General features: G+C 43.5%; 1 protein-coding gene across 18 annotated transcripts in view; it reads right to left on the bottom strand.

Moving 5' to 3' along the window:
- SNAP91 (synaptosome associated protein 91) overlaps positions 1-19924 on the bottom strand; it is a 2005574-nt gene that overhangs the window by 94509 nt on the left and 1891141 nt on the right. For 17 of the 18 annotated variants that reach the window (XM_044066094.1, XM_044066049.1, XM_044066072.1 and 14 more), the window contains one exon: positions 5388-5411. The exons of the other annotated variant lie outside the window; for it this stretch is intronic. In XM_044066094.1, the coding sequence (XP_043922029.1) occupies positions 5388-5411 (24 nt within the window). The remainder of the gene's footprint in view (positions 1-5387; positions 5412-19924) is intronic. 18 annotated transcript variants of the gene reach the window in all.

Raw genomic sequence — 19924 nt, forward strand, 5'->3', positions numbered from 1 at the left:
ATTAACTTTTTCTGACATCAGAGTGGAGCAAGAAAAAAGTTTCCCCAACAGGGTACTTAGCTTTGAGTGGAGAAGAAAGTCTTCGGACCGAAGTATAAAAGAAAAATTTGTCAGGAGTCAGCCGACCGGCACTTGCGAACTGCTATCACCGCATGGCAAGAAAGACTGGAGAATATGGCGTCGGCTGTCAGCTTTGTACTCCTGGAGCTCTGACGTCAGGGAGCATGGTTGAACAGCTGACGCCGGACCCAGACTTTGGGATTCTGGCCGACCGAGGGCTGCCTGCTGGCAGGGGAGAACCCTACAGTCATGACTGCAACAGTGAAACACGATGAACATCTGGAAAGGTTTCTCCAGAAAGGAGTCACAAAACACTTCAAAAGTTAAAGGTCGTCTGCTTTAGCAATTGTACAGAAACCCTCAGAAGATCTAAGTTTTGTGACTTCTGGAGCCTAAATGCTGCCTACAAATAGGCTATATACTTCATTCCTAGAACAGAAGAGGACAAGTACTTAAGGACCTTGGCTCTATCCCATGGATAATGACAGATTTCACGACAGGAAGCAACTAGAGGGAAATGCCATGACACCTTGAAGTATATTCTATCATATCTGCTTAGGCTGAATGTCACTATGTGAACTGAAGTGCAGTAAATGTCATTCAAAATTATATATTTGTGTATTCTGACCGCAAACCCACAATAAGCCATGCAATGTATTGTGTACAAAGGTTGTCGCAGCTTGGCAGAATGGAGTTTCCTACTTTGCAGCAACCACTCATTTTTGGTTCACAGATCTCAAGGATAGAAACGTACTCTCATATTCTCCATACTGTTTCTTATTTTTTTGCCCATGTTGTTTGTTAGTCATCAGCCCCCTCCTGACCAATGGGACTTATGCTCTCCCCACAACTGGGATGCTCTGGACAACTTTCCATTCATCATCTTCTTTCGGCTGTTCCTGTTAGGGGTCGCCACAGCGGATCACCTGTTTCCATTTCTTCCTGTCCTCTGCATCTTGCTCTGTCACACCAACCACCTGCATGTCCTCTCTCACCACATCCATAAACCTTATCTTAGGCCTTCCTCTATTCCCGTTACCTGGCAGCTTCATCCTTAGCATCTTTTTCCCCAATATACTCTGCATCCCTCCTCAGCACATGTCCAAACCGACGTAATCTTGCCTCTCTGGCTTTGTCTCCAAACCTTCCATCCTGGGCTGACCCTCTAATATACTTATTCCTAATCCTGTCCACCCTTGTCACACCCAGTGCAAATCTTAACATCTTTAACTCTGCCATATCCAGCTCAAACTCCTGTCTTTTTGTCAATGCCACTGTCTCTAACCCATATAACATATCTGGTCTCGCTACCCTGTTGTAGACCTTCCCTTTCACTCTTACAGGTACTCATCTGTCACAAATCACTCCTGACACTCTTCTCCACCCACTCCATCCTGCCTGTACTCTCTTCTTCACCTCTCTTCCACACTCACCATTACTCTGAACTGTTGATCCCAAGTATTTAAACTCATCCACCTTCGCCACCTCTACTCCTTGCATCCGCACCATTCCTCTATCCTCCCACTCATTCACACACATATATTCTGTCTTAGTCCTGCTGACCTTCATTCCTCTTCTCTCTAGAGCATATCTCCATCTCTCCAGGGTCTCCTCACCTGTTCCCTACTCTCACTACAGATCACAATGTCATCTGCAATCATTGTCCACGGGGACTCCTGTCTGATCTCGTCTGTAAACCTGTCCATCACCATTGCAAATAAGAAAGGGCTCAGAGCTGATCCTTGATGTAACCCCACCTCCACCTTAAACGCATCTGTCACTCCCACAGCAGACCTTACTGCTGTCACACTACCCTCGTACATATCCTGTACCACTCTTACATACTTCTCTGACACTCCTGACTTCCTCATACAATGCCACAACTCCTCTTTAGGCACCCTGTCATATGCTTTCTCTAAGTCTACAAAAACTCAATGCAACTCATTCTGACATTCTTTGTACTTCTCCATCAATACTCTCAGAGCAAACATCTCATCTGTAGTGCTCTTTCCCAGCATGAAACCATACTGCCGATCACTAATCTACACATCCCTTCTTAACCTAGCTTCCACTACTCTTTCCCATAACTTCATGCTGTGACTGATCAATTTAATCCCTCTGTAGTTACTACAGCTCTGCACATCACCCTTATTCTTAAAAATCGGTACCAAAACACTTTTCTTCCATTCCTCAGGCATCCTCTCACTTTCCAAGATTTCATTAAACAATCTGGTTAAAAACTCCGCTGCCATTTCACCTAAACATCTCCATGCTTCCACAGGTATGTCATCTGGGCCAACAGCCTTTCCATTCCTCATCCTCTTCATAGCTATCCTTACTTCCTCCTTGCTAATTCATTGTACGTCATGATTCACTATCCCTACATAATCCAACCTTCTCTCCCTCTCATTCTCTTCATTCATCAACCCCTCAAAGTACTCTTTCCATCTCCTCAACACACTCTCCTCGCTTGTGAGTATGTTTCCCTCATTATCCTTTATCACCTTTACCTGTTGCACATCTTTCCTAGCTCGGTCCCTCTGTCTAGGCAATCAGTATAGGTCCTTTTCTCCCTCCTTAGTGTCCAACCTTTCATGCAACCCTTCATATGCCTTATCCTTAGCCTTCACCACCTCTCTCTTTGCCATGCACCTCATCTCCTTATACTCCTGTCTACTTTCTTCATCTCTCTGACAAACCCACTTCTTCTTTGCCAACCTCTTTCTCTGTATACTCTCCTGTACTTCCTTATTCCACCACCATGTCTCCTTGTCATCCTTCATCTGTCCAGATGTCATACCAAGCACCTTTCTAGCCCCCTTCCCTTACTAGCTCGGCTGTAGTTACCCAGCTATTTGGTAACTCTTCACTGCCACACACTGCCTGTCTTAACTCAGCCCTGAACTCCACCTCACAATTACCCTTTTTAAATTTCCACCATTTGATCCTTGGTGCTGCCCTCACACTCCTCCTCCTCTTCTTGATCACAGTCATCCTACAAACCACCATCCTATGCTAACTAACTACACTTTCCCCGGTCATCACTTTACAGTCTCCAATTTCCTTCAAACTGGCCCTCCTACATAAGATATAATCCACCTGTGTGCATCTTCCTCCACTCTTGTATGTCACCCTATGCTCCTCCCTCTTGTTAAAATACGTATTCACCACAGCCATGTCCATCCTTTTCGCAAAATCCACTACCATCTGACCTTCTGCATTCCTTTAACACCATACCTACCCATCACTTCTTCATTCCCTCTGTTCCCTTCACCAACATGCCCACTGAAATCTGCTCCAATCACCACTCTCTGGGTACAGTCATCACCACTTCATCCAATTCACTCCAAAATTTTTCTTTCTCATCCACTGCACACCCAACTTGTGGAGCATATGCACTAACAACATTCATCATTACACCATCAATTTCCAGCTTCATAAACATCACTCTATATGACAATCGTTTCACCTCCAAAACACTCTTAGAATACTGTTCCTTCAGAATAACTCCTACACCATTTCTCCTGCCATCCACACCATGGTAAAACAATTTGAACCCACCTCCGATACACCTAGCCTTACTCCCCTTCTATCTGGTCTCTTGCACACACAGTATACCAACCTTCCTTCTGTCCATCATATCAGCTAGCTCTCTCCCTATACCAGTCATACTGCCAACATTCAAAGTTCCGACCCTCACTACCACAGTCCTAGCCTTTCTCCTCTCTTCCTGCCTTCGGCCATGTCTTCCGCCTCTTCTCCTCCTTCGGCCAACAGTAGCCCAATTTACACCAGCACCCTGTTTGCTAACAGTACTGGTGCTGGTCGTTGTTAACCCAGGCCTTGACCGATCCGGTACGGAACTCCATTAATAGTATAAATATCACCTCAGGTCTCCAATGAATAGAGGCCACTAGCCTAGTGGGACTAACCAGGTTAACAAAGGATACTTAAAAAACAAATGAAGAGTGGCAGGAGAGGCCATCATTCAAGCAGCCACTGGAATGTTTCAGCAGCTGAAATGAGTACAAACAACTGATGAGGTCATCATCATCATCATCCTCATCATCCCAAGATATTTAAATGAAATGAAAACTGTACTTCAAACACATTCTGTTACACAAACCTTTTCATGCAGTGCTTCTGAATATGTAGTCAGGTGCACACATTGCGACAGTTCTCTTGTTTTGAATGAACCATTGAAATGAACCAATATTTAATTCTGCTAATTAAATCATTAAAACATTTTTACATTCTGCATAAATTAAAAAGGTGAATTCTTACGGTTGTTGTCATTCTTAGCTATGTTTTATGGTACTGATAAAACATGCTGTAAATGCTGTACCCAAATGTTAGTCCCAAGCACTGCACACTAAAAGACCACTTATTACATATATGACTACAGTTACATGAATACCAGTGCTATTACTTGTTGCAGAAGCATGCTCCAAATCCAGACAGAGAAGTAAAGCATTGCATAACACTTGCAGAATGCCATTTTATTGTAGAGAAGAATAGTTTGTATAATGCCTGGTTAAAGTACTGGTATGTTGTTTTGCAGTAGTCATGTGTCTTCCTTACACTAACACAAACATGCTTTCATACTACCTGGATATTCTGGGTCAAAATCGTGTTAACATAAATTGTGCCAACACTTACTATAAACAAATGTCATTTTGTTCTGCATTTAAATGCCTCAAGTTCCAGAAGGGTCAGCATGTGACCACACTACGGACATATGTTCTATATTCAAGTATGAAAAAGTTCACATTCTAACATTTTTAACTGAAAAGATAGATAAGCAATGGATGTGAAAAAGTTAAGAATCGTGCACACTAGTAATGATTGTTTGTTTGGTGAATATGACTGTTAATTCTGTTAAACCATAACTTTCCACTCTACATATCATTACCATCAAGGACTTTAGTGGACTATTTCTAAAAAAGCTTCATCGCTGCTAATTCATAGCCCACACCACCTGACTGTGTATATTTAAAATTGTATATTTAAAATATTTTAAATGCAGCTCTTGTTTACAGAAAATCCCAAAAAATCTAGTCTTCTCATTTTGTAAAACTGCTTAAGACTGTAGTTAAATAAGTGAAAAGTAGTTTCTTATTGTTGGCTTATTTTTGTGCAAGGGGATTAATATTTCTGGTAATGCTACTGCTCAAACTCTGTTACTGTTCCATAGAAGAAGGCAGCCTCTTGGAGTTAGTTTTCTCACAAGCAAAGTTTCTGGTTAATATTTAAGGAAAGTATCACAATGTGCTCAAGTTAGTAACATGGCAAAAAAGTGCAGGTATAAATCAAAATAATTCACTTACACAATGAAGCCTCGCCCAAACAAGCTAGTGAGAGGAACAAAATTGCACATCATCATTCATCGGTGACCACTCTGGTGATCTGTATCTCCCAGTTGGTGCTGGGAAGCATTACTTCAATGTCAACTTTTCCACTCAGCTGGTATGTACATCACTAACTATGCCAAACTAAAATCTGACAACTTGTTCTAACCTTAACCTAACAAATATAACCACTGACCGTTCAGTGGAGTCAAAAATACTGATATGCAAATTAGCATCATAATCCCTGTATGAATACATTAACTAAGCATGCTTTTTACTGTTACATTTTATTAAAAAAAATCAATTTAGCACATGCCGCTATGTTTCTCATAGACTACTGGATATGTGTAATACAGAATAAAACATAAATACACATGCAAATGTCAACAAACTTTCAAACTGGAGAATGTACTACAGATAATTCAAAACATTTGTATAAAAGATCCAACCAGTCTTTCTTTTTGTGTGTGTGTGTGTGTGTGTGTGTGTGTGTGTGTGTGTGTGTGTGTGCGTGCGTACGTACATGCGTGTGTGGGTGCGTGTGTGTGTTTGTTTAACTTTCCTATCACGCAAGTTTATTTATGAATGTCCTTTTAAATATCATTACTTTTTTAGACCTATACTTCTACATTACAGGACATGCTGTGAACCTACCATCCCTTACATGAAAGAAAGAAATCAGCCCTTTTTAATGGTATGTACTTAGTATATACTAAGTTGAAGTTGACATGCTTTCAGGATATGATGTTTATCTGTAGTCCAGCTTCTTTCATCAGAAGTTAAGTTCTCAGTACATGTTCTAAAAGAACATAGGTGTTTTATTAAAATTAGATTCATTTCACTACTGAATTTGTATCCTTAATTTTACAGTACTTAATTGTGAAAGTACAAGTTGCGTTAAATATTATCATAATAGTAAATGTCCTTCTCTTTGCTATTGCAGTATTCATACCCTACAGGATCTCTCTCTTTAATTTCTCCAAATCTTTTGGGTTTCTAATACCATGATGGAAATGGACCCCATTCCTAAGTCAAAGTATGATTAAAGTTTATGAAATTAGTATTATTTCAATCTTTGATGTTAGTCAGAAGTGCTCTTCTCAGCATCCGCAATGTGCCCAGTAATAACTCCTGCAATTTGTACCAAGTTACATGCATTGCTTACCTATCTAAATACAATTGCAGAGTCGTTTTTATAAGACCTGTTGCTCCTACTAATATTGGGACTGTCTGGTATCTTTCGTTCACATTGCTCTCATTTCTGCCTGCAAATTCTAATATTTTATGACTTTGTGTCTCTCTGTAGACAAGACACTGTAGTCACTGAGTGTAGTGATTTCAATGATCAGTGCTACTTTTGTCTTCGTTTCATGGACCACTACATCTGGTTTTCTCGCATCTATCTTTTGAACTGTTGGTAATGGGCGATTGCCATGTGATTTAGACCATCATTTTCTGCTATGCTTTGTGGCTCATGTTTCCATTGCTTTTCAGCTACTTCAATATTATAATGTTTGCACAATCCCCAGTGCAACAGTTTTGCCACGTTATTATGCCTTTCAGTATACAGTCCTTCTGCCATTAGTATATCAATCACATCCAGTAACAAGGGGTGTGACGGTTTCCAATTCTGTTTTACAAAACCTACATTTATCTGTTTCTCCCACATGTTCAATGGACTTTGTAAACCTATGTGTATGCAGCCCACTATCTTGGGCTGCCAATATTAACCTTTTATCTTTTGGTTTGAATTTGCCTCTCCTTAACCATTCTTACGTTCAGTCCTGATCGACATGAGGTTCTTCCAGTAGTTTTCTATACTTGCAACTATATTTATTCATTTTCACACTTCTTGCCTTCTCATCTGATCCTTCACTTTATATTCTTTCATTTTTGTCACATTCAGTTGCTGCCTGATTTTTATCTACTTCTGTTTCTATTTCCATTCCTGCTTGACACCGATATGCTTCTGCTAGACTAAGAAGGGCTGTCATCTTAGATTTATTCCCCTCATGTTTCAAAACTTTCACTATATTTGGCTCTTTTGAGGTCAGCAGACACGTATCCAGTTCCACAATTGCAGATCTGTTTCAAGTAGGGCCATACCTCATTTGGAATGGGGAATTTTTAATTTTGGCATGCAGTGATTTTTATAAATCATTTGATGAACATGAAGCATCCTTCTTGTTTTCCTGTCTAATCTATCCAACAAAACTGTAAGCTAGGACAGGAAGAGCAAATTGGTTTACAGCTTGAATTTTGTTCCTTGATGTCAACTCTGTTTCCAGGATTAATTTAAATCTTCTAAAATATTCTTTACTAAGTTTCATTCACATTTGTTCATGTTTTATAGTTGATCCTTCATCAATTCCCAGATATTTATAAACACTCTCTTGCTCAAACTCTTTTATATCACATTCTTGTCCCAAACTTGTGTTTTCTTGGTGCTGCAGCTTTCCTGCTTTAAAGATTGCTTTTGCACATTTATCAAGACCAAATGATATTGTTATATCATCTGAAAAAGTTTTCACTACTTGCAGTTGTGCTTTCAGTTCCTCACCTGATAAGCTATACAGTTTTAAATCACTGACAAAGAGAAGATGAGAAGTCTTTACACACTATTGCATTTTGGGAGTCAAATTATAGCCTTGACCTAATCTGTTAAACAAACAGCTTAATGGGTTAAGGGTAAGGCAAAATAGCAAGGAGGTCATAATATCCCTGTACTCCTCCCTTATCAGACCCATAATCGAGTACAATGCCTCCTTCGGCGTATACCTTGCCAAGCACATGCAGCAGGTGGAGAGACCACAGAGGTTCCTAACCAGGAAAATTCAGGGTTTCAAACACCTATCCTATACAGATAGGCTAAAAGCCCTGTCCCTCTACTCAGTCTTGTACAGACTGCTCAGAGGTGACCTGTGTCTGGCATACAAGGCCATCTCAGACCGAGCCTTGATGGAGTTGCTGCATATCCATAAGTCAAACTCCACCATTGCAACCCGCATGCAAAGCCTTAACCTGGTCTGTGACATTAGTAGAACTTGTTTGCAGGATAGAACTTGTTTGCAGGATAGATGTGTGTCCCAAAGACTCCCCCATCTGTGGAAAAGACTCCCTCTCCATGTCAAGCAGAGTACCTCTCTACACCTCTTTAAGAGGAACCTGGATGACTGGATGGGAAACAGAAAATACACCCAGGGATCCCACCTGTATCCCTACTGGACAGGGGAGCAGGTGCTGACTGAGGGAACATGGGCGAAATTCTTGGCTAGGCTTATAAGAGCCTTCAGGCCAATAGCCTAGTATCATCTTATGAATCTATGAACCTATGAGCAACACTGGCAGAGAGTTACCCTGTAATATTCCCCTTTGGACTTTTATCCCTGGAATAATAATTTGTCCGTTATCATGGCTAAACTGCAAAGTGGTTTGCACTTTTTTATGGTGTGATGTAGTTTATCAATGTAGGGTGTATTTTACACATTTTTAACCACTCTTTTTTTCCATGAATGTGGGATACTGTCAAATGTTTTTTTGTAGTCAATCCATGCCATACTTAAAGTCTTCCATTTTTACAGTTCTCTACTATGAACAACAAATGATCCCTTGTTCAATATGACTTTCTTTTATTGCCCTTTAGTTCTATTGCCATAATTGAGTTTTCTTCTAAATGACTATAAACTCTGTCAGCATCAATTCCAGTGTATAGTTTATATGTCGTCGGAAGGCAAGTTATTGGTCTATAATTTTTACTGTTGCTTGCAGATTCAGTCTTAAGTAGGAGCATTGTTTTTCCTGTTAGCCAGGTTGGTGTCTGCGGTGCGTATATAAACAGTTCTTACTTATGGCTAAATCTTCATGCAAAGATGATACTTTTAAGCAGAAGTTAGGTACTGCATCTGAGCATGGGGGTTTCCAATTAAGGCTTTTCTCAACTTTGTTTCAATCTCTCTGGCTGTTACTTCATCCCATTTCATATCCTGTACCTTTGAATTATTCCTTCTTTTAATTCTTCTATCCATTTAGCATCTTTGTTATGTTCCACAAGATCTTCATAAATACTTCCCCAAAACATATCTGTTTCTTCTTTTTTTGGTGGTCTTTCAATTCCTTTTACCTCGTTTCCCAATTCTCTATAAAACATTTTCAGTTCATCAATAAATTGCTTATTTTGTACTTTTCCTTTATATTTATATGTGTATCTTCTAAGTTTTTCTGCCTGTGCTGACATTTTTAGTTTATTATTTGCGACAGTGCATGATAAATCCTCATCAGTTATAATACTGGCCATTGCTTTTATCACGTCTGTCTTTCTGAGTATTTTTGTTGATCTGTTCTCTCTTCTATACTCTTCTAACAGTGACACTTCTTGTCTTTATTGCTTTATAGTTTTCTCTATGCGATACTTCCATGATGGCATTTGGTTTCTCCCTTTCCTTTCCCTCACTACCCTGTGTTTTTGTGGTAGAATTTTATCAGTTATTAATTTAGCTGCACAGTAATATATCCTGTTTACTTCTGTTATATCACATAGATCTATATGGACAGTCCTAATTACTGTTTTCATTTGTTTTATCAAACTTCTAACTTTTTGTATTTTATTGACCTTCTGCAGTCTATTTCTTTCATTGATCTTAATATGTCATCTATCTCTATTAAATAAAGCAACTTTAGCTCATTTTCTTCTAAACTGAGAGCACATTTGTTGTTCTCCATTTTCTGCGGGCATTCTATAGACAGTTCTATAGCATCTTCCTGTGGCACATTCTCTTCAATTTCATCCTGTGTCATCCACTGATCTGTCATATGAGAACTCACTAGCCTATCACTCCTCATCATTGACTACATAGGGTCATAGGTAGGTACTAGGCTATTGGCCCAAGGGCCTACGTAAGCCTAGCCAACAAGGTTCCCTGGCTTACGCCACGCAAGAAAGTTATTTTCCTGTGCCACTGTCGAGCAGAGACACAGAAGTGATCCCCGGGGTGTATTTCCTATTTCCCATCCACTCATCAAGATTTTTCTTGAAGAGTGCTAATGAAGAACTTTGCTTGACATAGATGGGTAGCCTGTTCCAGAGTACGGGAAGTCTCTGGGACAGGAGTCAATCCCCTCCAGCATGTCCTGTTTATTGTGGTGACAATGTTTAGGTCCCTAAACCGTGTAGCTCGGAGGGATTGGGATTTCTTTAGGTGTAGCATGTCCAACAGCTCTGGGTTTGACATAGCTTTATATGTCAGGCAGAGATCACCTCAGAGTAGGCAATATACTACGGAGTAAAGCTGGAGTTTTTTTGAGACGGTCAGTGTAGGGCATTTGTTTGAGGCCAGTAATCCTCTTTGTGAGGTACTTCTGTGGCCTTTCCAGCTGCTGCAGATGTCTTGTGAGGTACATTCTAAAAGGGGCGTTGTACTCTATAATGGGTTTAATGAGTGTCGAGTAGAGGGGAACAAAGACCTCTTTTTTTCCTGGATGAGAACCCTTTTATGATGAGATGTGCCACGTAGAAGGACTTCCTGACTATGTGGCGATGTGACTATCAAAGGAGAAATTACTGTCCACCTGGGTCCCAAGGTTTCTCATCACACATTCGGTGTCAAGTATGTTGCTATGTGGTAGTTCATGGGTACAGAGTTTTTACCAAAGGGGATGACACTGCACTTTTTGGCAGTGTGCTTGAGGCCATGGCTCTGACACCAGGCATCTGTCTCAGCGAGGCCCTTCTGTAGGATGTCTACATCATTTGGGGACTTGACTATGGCTCCTAGTTTGCAGTCATCTGCGAACTTCATTAGCCAGAAGCCTTTTGTGTTAGCCTGTACTTCAGAGAAGTAGATACCAAATAGGAGAGGTCCCAGGACTGAACCTTCTTGTACTCCACTTGTCACTGATTTGAGGTCAGATTTGGAGTCTGCAACTTTTACAGTGTGGGTTCTGTCAGTGAGCCAGTTGGCAACCCATCTTGTGACGTAAGGATTTATACCTAATTTAGTGAGTTTAGCTATAATTCCAGAATGGGGGATGGTGTCGAAAGCCTTGGCGAGGTTAAGACAGGCTGTGTGAACCACCTTACCCTGATCTACGGCTTTGGTGACTGCCTCAAAGAAGTCGATCAGGTTCAGGAGGCATGATCTGCCTTTCACAAACCCGAACTGGGTGGGATCCAGAGTTTGGAGGTTACCAATGTCTTTATGTGTTCCATGATGATACATTCCATGGCCTTGCAGACCAGGCTCGTCAGGCTAATAGGGTGATAGTTCCTGGGATCGGTGGTGGCTCCCCCTTTGTGGAGTGGGATAACTGTTGCTGTGTGCCATTCAGTGGGCACAAAGCCTGATGCAAGACTATTATTGAACATGGTGCTTAAGTGTGGAGCCAGATCATTCTGAAGTTCATGTAAAACGCAGCCTGGGATGTTGTCCGGTTCCATGGATGCTGTGTTTTTGGCTTTACAGAGTGCAGCTTTTACCTGCGTAGTTGTGATTACAGGGACTCTGCATTCTTCCTGTATAGATATGGGCCCTTTAGGGGGTGAGGGAGAGGTAAAGTTAGCACTGAACCTATCTGCTAGGATGTTAGCAATATCAGTTGGTTCTGTGATTTTCGTGCCTTTGTGCTGTAACTCAGAGCAGATCTGGGTGTTGCCATCGAGATTCTTGACATAGCTACAGAATGCTTTGTGGATGTCCTTAGAATTAGTGGCGATTTTGTGTTCATAGCTAGCTTTGGAGGATCTTATAAGGGATCTCAGCTTCTTACTAAGGCTGACCAGGGAGCTCCTCCACTCATGGGATTTTACTCTCTTTTGCACCAGTTTCTTCCTCCTGTTGTACAGTTTGTTTATGGCAGGGGACCAACAGATTGGCTTCCTTTTTTGGAGGATAGCGTCTTGGTTCTGTTTGGGATAGCACGATCCATGCACTTGTGTAAGTGCTTATACAGTGCATTTGTGTAGGATTCAGCAGTTGTAACTGTATTGTCCATCTGCATGCGTGTTATGAAGTTCACCATTTCTGTCTTAAGAAGAATGAATTTGGCTTTGGAGAAATTTTTTACCGTGGTTTCCTTAATGAGGTGTGGGGGCGGGATGTGGATATTAAGGGTGATTAGCTTATGGTCGGATCAGACCAACGAGGAGTTGACTTCAGGTGTGGAACACCGGTCACTCATGTTGGTAATGACTAGGTCTAGGATATTGTTGCCCCTGGTGGGGGTGTGGATAAGTTGATCCAGGGCATTCGAGTTTATGAATTCCAGAAAGCGTTGAGCTAAGGAGTTGGTACACGAGTAGTTTTCCCAGTTAATGGTGGAGTAGTTGAAGTCGCCCACTATTAGAGTTGCCACAGTTTCCTGTTCCTTCCCTTGCTGTCTAGCTTCAACTGAACATTTATAGTGGTTTCCCATGGAAAGCTCCAAAATATCTTCATATGGCAACTGACCAGTTGCTTCCCGTTCCACTGGTTTCTCCTTAATTTGGATGTCAAGTGCTCTACCTGCTGTGGTGCTTTCTGAGTCAGATTGTCTAAACTGAATCCTCACTTTGCAGGCACTCCATAACTTTTAGTTATGTACTCACCATAACTTCAGATGTTTGGGATCCATCTCGCCTACATTCTGACTGATGGGTTCGGAGCCGATCCCTCGGCTCCGACTCGGCACGCTTATGCCAAAGAGCGAAGTCTCTTATTGGCTGAGCTTACTATATCCCAGGATGCACCACTACCAGTCTCCCAGATCTAGTTTGTCCGCATACATGCACACATGCATGCACTGCTTATATAACATTGTCAGATGAAACAAGATAAAAACAGTAGAACTCAAAACCGTTCAATCTCTTCTGATCTCCAAGGCAGGGGGAAGGAGGGTGGGTATTAGGAATGTAGGCGAGATGGATCCCAAACATCTGAAGTTATGGTGAGTACATAACTAAAAGATGTTATGTGATCCTATCTCGCCTACATTATGACTGATGGGACAGCGTCCCTAGCACCTGAATCCTGGGTGGCTCACCGGAAAACACTCCTGAGTACCGTGGAACCAAATGATGCTCGCCCTTTAGATGCCACATCCAATTTATAGTGGGAAATGAAAGTATGCGGGTTGGACCAAGTAGCCGCAGCACAAATCTCAGAAATAGCGAGCTTGGAATGAAATGCAATAGAGGTAGCCATAGCTCTAGTAGAGTGAGCTTTGACAGATGTTGTAAGTTGCTTATTTGAAGAGGAATAAGCCTGAGTTATGCAATCTCTAATCCATTTGGCAATAGTCACTTTAGTGATGGTTTTACCCAGTTTATTATCTGAAAAGGACACAAACAATTGGTCTGTCTTTCGAATCTGTTGAGTCCTGTCTAGATAGAAGCGCAATTGCCTGTGAACATCCAACTTATGCAAGGTGTATTCCGCTTTGTTTGAAAATTTTGGAAAGAAAACTGGTAGTTCTAGAGATTGTTGGAGACAGAGATTAGAACAAACTTTTGGAACAAAGGATGGGTTAGGCCTAAGTGATACTCTATCCTTGTGAAAAATCAAGTACGGTGGTTTGATAGATAGGGCTTGAAGTTCTGAAACTCTTCTTGCAGAGGTAATTGCAATTAAGAAGGCAGTTTTCCAAGACAGATATTTCAACTCACATGTAGCAGCCGGCTCAAAGGGAGGAGATGTTAAGGCACTAAGTACCAAATCAAGATCCCACGGAGGCGCAGGATGAAAAACTGGGGGTCTTAAAAGCACAGCCCCTTTCATGAAGGTTTTACATAATCTGCTACTCATCAGAGGTGGGTCTATGGATTCGTGAAATTTGGAGATAGCTGCTAGTTGGACCTTAATAGTAGAGACTGAAGATCCTTGATTAAACAAGGATGTTAAAAATTTCAAGACCTCTGGTATCGGGGCAGTAATAGGGTCTAAGCCTCTGAGTTGAGCCCAGATAGCAAACCTCTTCCACTTACTGTGATACAATTTCTTAGTGGTGGGTTTGTGGGCTGAAGATAAAATGTGAATAACTTCAGGGTCCAAGGTGTGATTTCTGACTAAGGTCGGAAGTGGAGGAGCCAAGCTGCTAATTTCAAAGTGTGAAGGGACTGGTGCTGTTGTCCCGACTGATGAATCAGAAGATCCGGAGTTAGATCCAAAAACCAGGGACCTTCCAGAGCATATTTTAGTAGGTAGGGGAACCATACCTGGCGAGGCCAGTGGAGCAATTAGAATCATTGTGGACCCCAATTGGGAAGCTTTCTGGATGACTTTGGGAAGGAGTGGAACCGGAGGGAAAGCGTAAAGCAGTCCTGTTGGCCAAGGTTGGACTAGTGCATCCGTAGCTGCTTCCCTTGACGGAGTCAAGGAAAAGAACCTCTTGCACTTCGTGTTTTGTGGTGTTGCAAACAGGTCGCAGCACGGAATCCCCCATCTTTTGAAAATCTGAGCTGCTACAGCTTCGTTCAGGGACCACTCGTGAGGAGAAAGAATAGTCCTGCTCAGTCTGTCTGCCAATACATTGGATTTTCCTGGAATGTGGGTCGCTACCAGGAAGCGGTTGGTAGCCACTGCCCATTCCCACACTCTCATGGCCTCTCTGCAAAGGGGATAAGATCTGGTCCCTCCTTGTTTGTTTAGATACCAAACCACCGACATGTTGTCTGTGTGGATAGCGATAATGCCTTGAGGGAGAAAGTTGTGGAGGGCTTGTAGGGACAGAAGTACAGCCCTCATTTCCAACACATTGATATGGAGAAAGGTTTCGTTTGGAAGCCAAGAACCCTGAACTGACCTGCCCAGACAATGCCCCCCCCCACCCCGTCTGGGAGGCATCCGTCGTCAAGGTGGCTACCGGAGGGGGCATAACAAAAGGTCTTCCCTGATTCAGATTGGATGGCCGAAGCCACCAGCGGAGGTCCCGTTTGCACGTTTCTGTAATCAGTATGTGATGATTGAGGGGGAGATCCTGAAAGGACCATTGAGTCGATAACAGCCACTGAAGAATTCTCATGTGCAATCTTGCCAGAGGAACTAGGAGAACCGTGGCAGACATTGAACCTAAAAGTTGCAGGACCAACCTGGCTGGGGCTTTGGATCTTAGAAGCAAGGTTCGGACTTGACCTTGTAATGTTTGTATCCTTTCGGTAGGAAGGAAGATTCGCATCAATTTTGAGTCTATCTCTGCTCCTATGAATCTTATGCGCTGAGAAGGCAGCAAGACAGACTTTGACCAGTTGAATGTAATTCCCAGGGAAGCACCCAGGGAGATGGTGGCTTGTAGGTTCTCTAGTAGTAGATGCCTGGTGGTGGCAGTCAGGAGCCAGTCGTCCAGATAGGGAAACACTTGGAATCAGAGACTCCTCAGGTGAGCAGTCACTACTGCCAAACACTTGGTGAACACCCTGGGGGCTGTGGTGAGACCAAAGGGCAGAGCACAAAATTGGAAATGACTGTCTCCCAGGCTGAAGCGCAGATACCTCCTGGACGCCTGATGTATCGGTATGTGATAATAGGCGTCCTTGAGATCTATGGAGCACATCCAAACATCTTTCTCCAACAATGGGAGAATGGATTGTAAGGTGACCATCCAGAATTTGGACTTCATGACGGACTGGTTTAGTTTGCTGAGATCCAATATGGGTCTCCGGTCCCCTGTCTTTTTTGGCACTAAAAAGAACCTTGAGTAGTTTCGGATCCGATCTGGTCTTTGGGGACCGGTTGGATGACTCCTTTTTCCAGCAGCTTTGAAGCTTCTACGGCTGCAATTTCCCTTTGACTGGGTGGTGGGTCCGGGATTTTTTTGGACGGTGGGGGTGAGTGTGTGAAGGGAATGGTGTAACCTCCGGCAATAATCCGAAGCACCCATCTGTCCTGAGTAATAGACTCCCAGGCTTTTAGTTGCTTGGCAAAACGGCACCCGACTGGCTCCGGAGCAGCACAGCCGGGCAATCCCTCATGGAGTGTGGGAGGCTGAAGAGCCACAAAAGGACTCGCGGTCTCCATTGTTGCGGGGGCCTCTGCCGCCTCTGGGACGGCGTCTCCCAGAATAATTTCCCCATCCTCTGCCTCTGGAAGGGGAATCTTCCTGCTGTTGGGGAAAGAATTTCTGTGATTTGCGGAACCACATCTTCCCTCCTCTTTTAGCCTTGGGATAAGGCCGAAAGGGAGTGGAATAACGTGCTCCTACGGCAGATAAAGTCTTTCCCTCCTGCTCACAGTGGGTAAGAGTGTCTTTTACCTTGGGTCCAAACAAAGAGGACCCATCAAAGGGAGCGTCGGCAAAGGAAGACTTGAAGGCCTCCGCGAAATTACACAAACGGAGCCAGGCTTGTCTCCGTAGAGCCACGCCTGTGCCTGCCGCTCTGCCCGCCCCTTTGGCCGCATATGAAATGAGCCTCATGGACGAGTTAGAAATCGAGGTAAGGATAGCCAACTGAGAGCTAACCGATTGGGCTAGCTGCTCAGGTAGGTTACCTGAGAGGGAATCTGAGAGCTCCTTGACCAGATCCCTCTGTAGTCTGGTGAAATGTGCCAAATAATTCAGGGACCTCAGAGTAAAGGCCGCTGAAGTCAGGGTGCGCTTCCCGTACCGGTCCATGCTCCTAGACTCCTTATTAGGAGGATGGACGGACGTTGAAGCCTCTGCCACGTCCTGCTGGGTAGCAGATGCCACCACCATGGCATCTACAGCCACGCCTTTCGTCAAGAACTCCTTCTCGGGTGGGGCAGACAAAAATTTGTTAGGGCGAGAAGGCACTGGTTCCACAGTATCTGGGTGTTCCCACGCCCTCCGACAAACCAAATCCAGGAGCTCGTCGAAGGGCGGAGACACCCAGGAGGCGGAGGGCTGAGCCCCGAAGGCCTTGAGAAACACTGACTCATCAACGGAGGGGGGTTTGGAATTCCAGCCGCCTCGTTGCTTAAGGATTTCTAGAATGTCTGCAAATGAGACATCATCCGAGGACGACTTTGGGTACCCCTCCGCATCATCAAGATCAGTGCCCGATGTAAGAGACTCGTCGGGGGAGTCCACGTGCTTCCTCTTGCACGATCTCTTCCTTGGGGGCTCTTCCGAAGACAACTCCGGAGAACCCACAGAAGGAGGGGAACCCCCAGTGGGGGTAACCTCAGGCCCTGGGGCTCCGCTGCCTAGAGACAGGGGAACTGCCAAAGACCCAGTCTCCATGCCCAGGGAAGGTGCCGGTAAAGCCGTAGAGATGGCCGAAGAAGACTTGGCCAAGGCACTCCTCATAGCTCTGAAAGCCGGACCCCCAGAATCCTGGGAGTGTCCGGTCCCCGGAGCCATGATAGCAGACGGAAGTCCCGCGGCCGAAGCACCGAGAGGGAGGCTCGGAACCGACAGCATAGGTCCCGAAACGTCACCCCCGGGTCCGGCCGAAGAAGTCCGCGTGCTAAACTCGGACCCGAAGGCCGGGGTTGGAGTAAGGGTCGAGCCGACCCTAGGATCTCCACTGGCTCCATCAGCACCTGCTCCGACGGAGCCGAAGCGGTCGGAGGAGGAATGGCAATAGAGTGGGCTATCGGCTCCGAAGCCAAATGGGTCAGAGCCGAAACAAATTTTTGAAAGACTGGGGACTGGAACAGTCTTTGGAGCACCCTGTCTATGTCCGAATCTGACATCCTCGATGACCTGGAGGAGACCGAACGGGTTCAAGTAGGTCTCTCCAACGGCTCCAAGGGACTAGGGGACCGGCTCCAAGGCGACTTGATAACTATCGGCGCCGAAGGAGAGCACAAGCCAATTTCCATCGGTGCCGAAGAGGACTTTGGCACCGAGGAGGAAGTGTCTGAGCGGACAACCTTCATCGGCTCAGAGATCAGTGGAACCGATGAAGGTGACCCGCCTCTCGATGCCCCAGCCGTCGGCTCCGAACCCAGAGGAGTTGAGACTGGAGGCATCGAGGCAGACCGTTCCACCCTCGGCTCCGAAGTCCGTGGAGCCGAAGGAAAAGCCTGCCTATGTCTTTTGGCGGTCGGGTCCGACGGACTGGTCGGAGCCGACGCCCTTTTCTTTTTAGCAGGAGAAGGAGAGGACGCTAATGCTTCTTCAAAAGAGGGTTTTATAAGGCCTTTCAAAATAAGTTTATTTTTCCTCTCTTGGAGGACCCTCGAGGAAAACGCATGACACACGCTGCAGGACTCCTGCAAATGTTTAGCGCCCAAACAATAAACACAGAGAGAGTGGTCATCTGTGATTGACATTTTAAAGTTGCACTTAGTGCACTTCTTAAAGCCCGAAGGCCTAGGAGTCTGAGACATTATAGCAACAAATTCAGTAACACAGAAAAACACACTGATTTGTTTTTTTTTTTTTTTTTTTTTTTTTTTTTTTTAAATTGACGGTCACTACAATGATTAGCTCACGGTTGCCGAGTAAGGTTGACAGTCCGACAACTACAGAAAAATAACTAAAGGGGATCCTAGAACCCCTAAGGATTTGAAATTAAATTTACTGACAGGGAAAGGCCCTTCAGTTCAAAGGGGGGCCTCTAGTCAGAACAAACACACAATCACACACAAATTTTCCACAAAAAAAACCCAATCACACACAAAAAGTACGGTATAGCCATTAAAACAGCTTTTTGTTATAGAAATAGAAATTTCCTGACAGAAAAAGTTAGTGAAAACACTACTTAGCTCAACCAGCTCGAGACCACGTCTTTGCTAGTTAGCGGCAAACGAGATCGGGGGGACTGGTAGTGGTGCATCCTGGGATATAGTAAGCTCAGCCAATAAGAGACTTCGCTCTTTGGCATAAGCGTGCCGAGTCGGAGCCGAGGGATCGGCTCCGAACCCATCAGTCAGAATGTAGGCGAGATAGGATCACATAATATACTCAGTTTCTGTTTCTTTAACTTCTCCATTACTGATCTTCTTTTCTATTTTTCTTCTTTGTCTTATTTTTTTTGTATTGTAAAGTTTTCCATATCTGGATTCCTTTGCCTGTATTTCTCTTCAAATATCTTTGGTGCTGCTCCTTTTGTTTTGATTAGTTTTGCTTTCTCCTTTGCATACATATTACACCATATTAAATCTCTTTTCCTTTCCCGTGTCCACATTTCTTCTTCAGATGCTTTCTGATTTTTCTGTTTCTCCTTATCTTGGGGAGTCTTTCCAGCATACTGTGAAGTAACCTGTGTTAGACCTTCTACACCAAATCCTTCACTTTGCAGGCATTCCATAACTTTAACTTCTATTTTTTTTAATTTCAACTTTACTAATCTTTTCTATGTTCCCTCTTTGTGATATTATTTTTTTATTGTGAAATGTGCCATATCTGGATGCATTTGCCTGTATTTCTCTTCAAATATCTTTGGGGCTGCCTTTTTTTGTACTGATTAATTTGGCTTTCAACTTTGCATAAAAATTGTACCACAACAAATCTCTCATTTTTCCCATGTCCCTATTTCTTTTTTATACTTTAGAAAAATCTCTGGGTTTTGTTATTTATATTGTTGCACCTCCTCAGATTCTTCTTTTTCCAAACAAATCAAAGTTTCTTAGTCAATAATGTTT

The sequence above is a fragment of the Protopterus annectens genome, chromosome 1.part0 (genome assembly GCF_019279795.1).
Source record: "Protopterus annectens isolate FY-2018-M chromosome 1.part0, PAN1.0, whole genome shotgun sequence".
Classification (NCBI taxonomy): Eukaryota; Metazoa; Chordata; order Ceratodontiformes; family Protopteridae; genus Protopterus; species Protopterus annectens.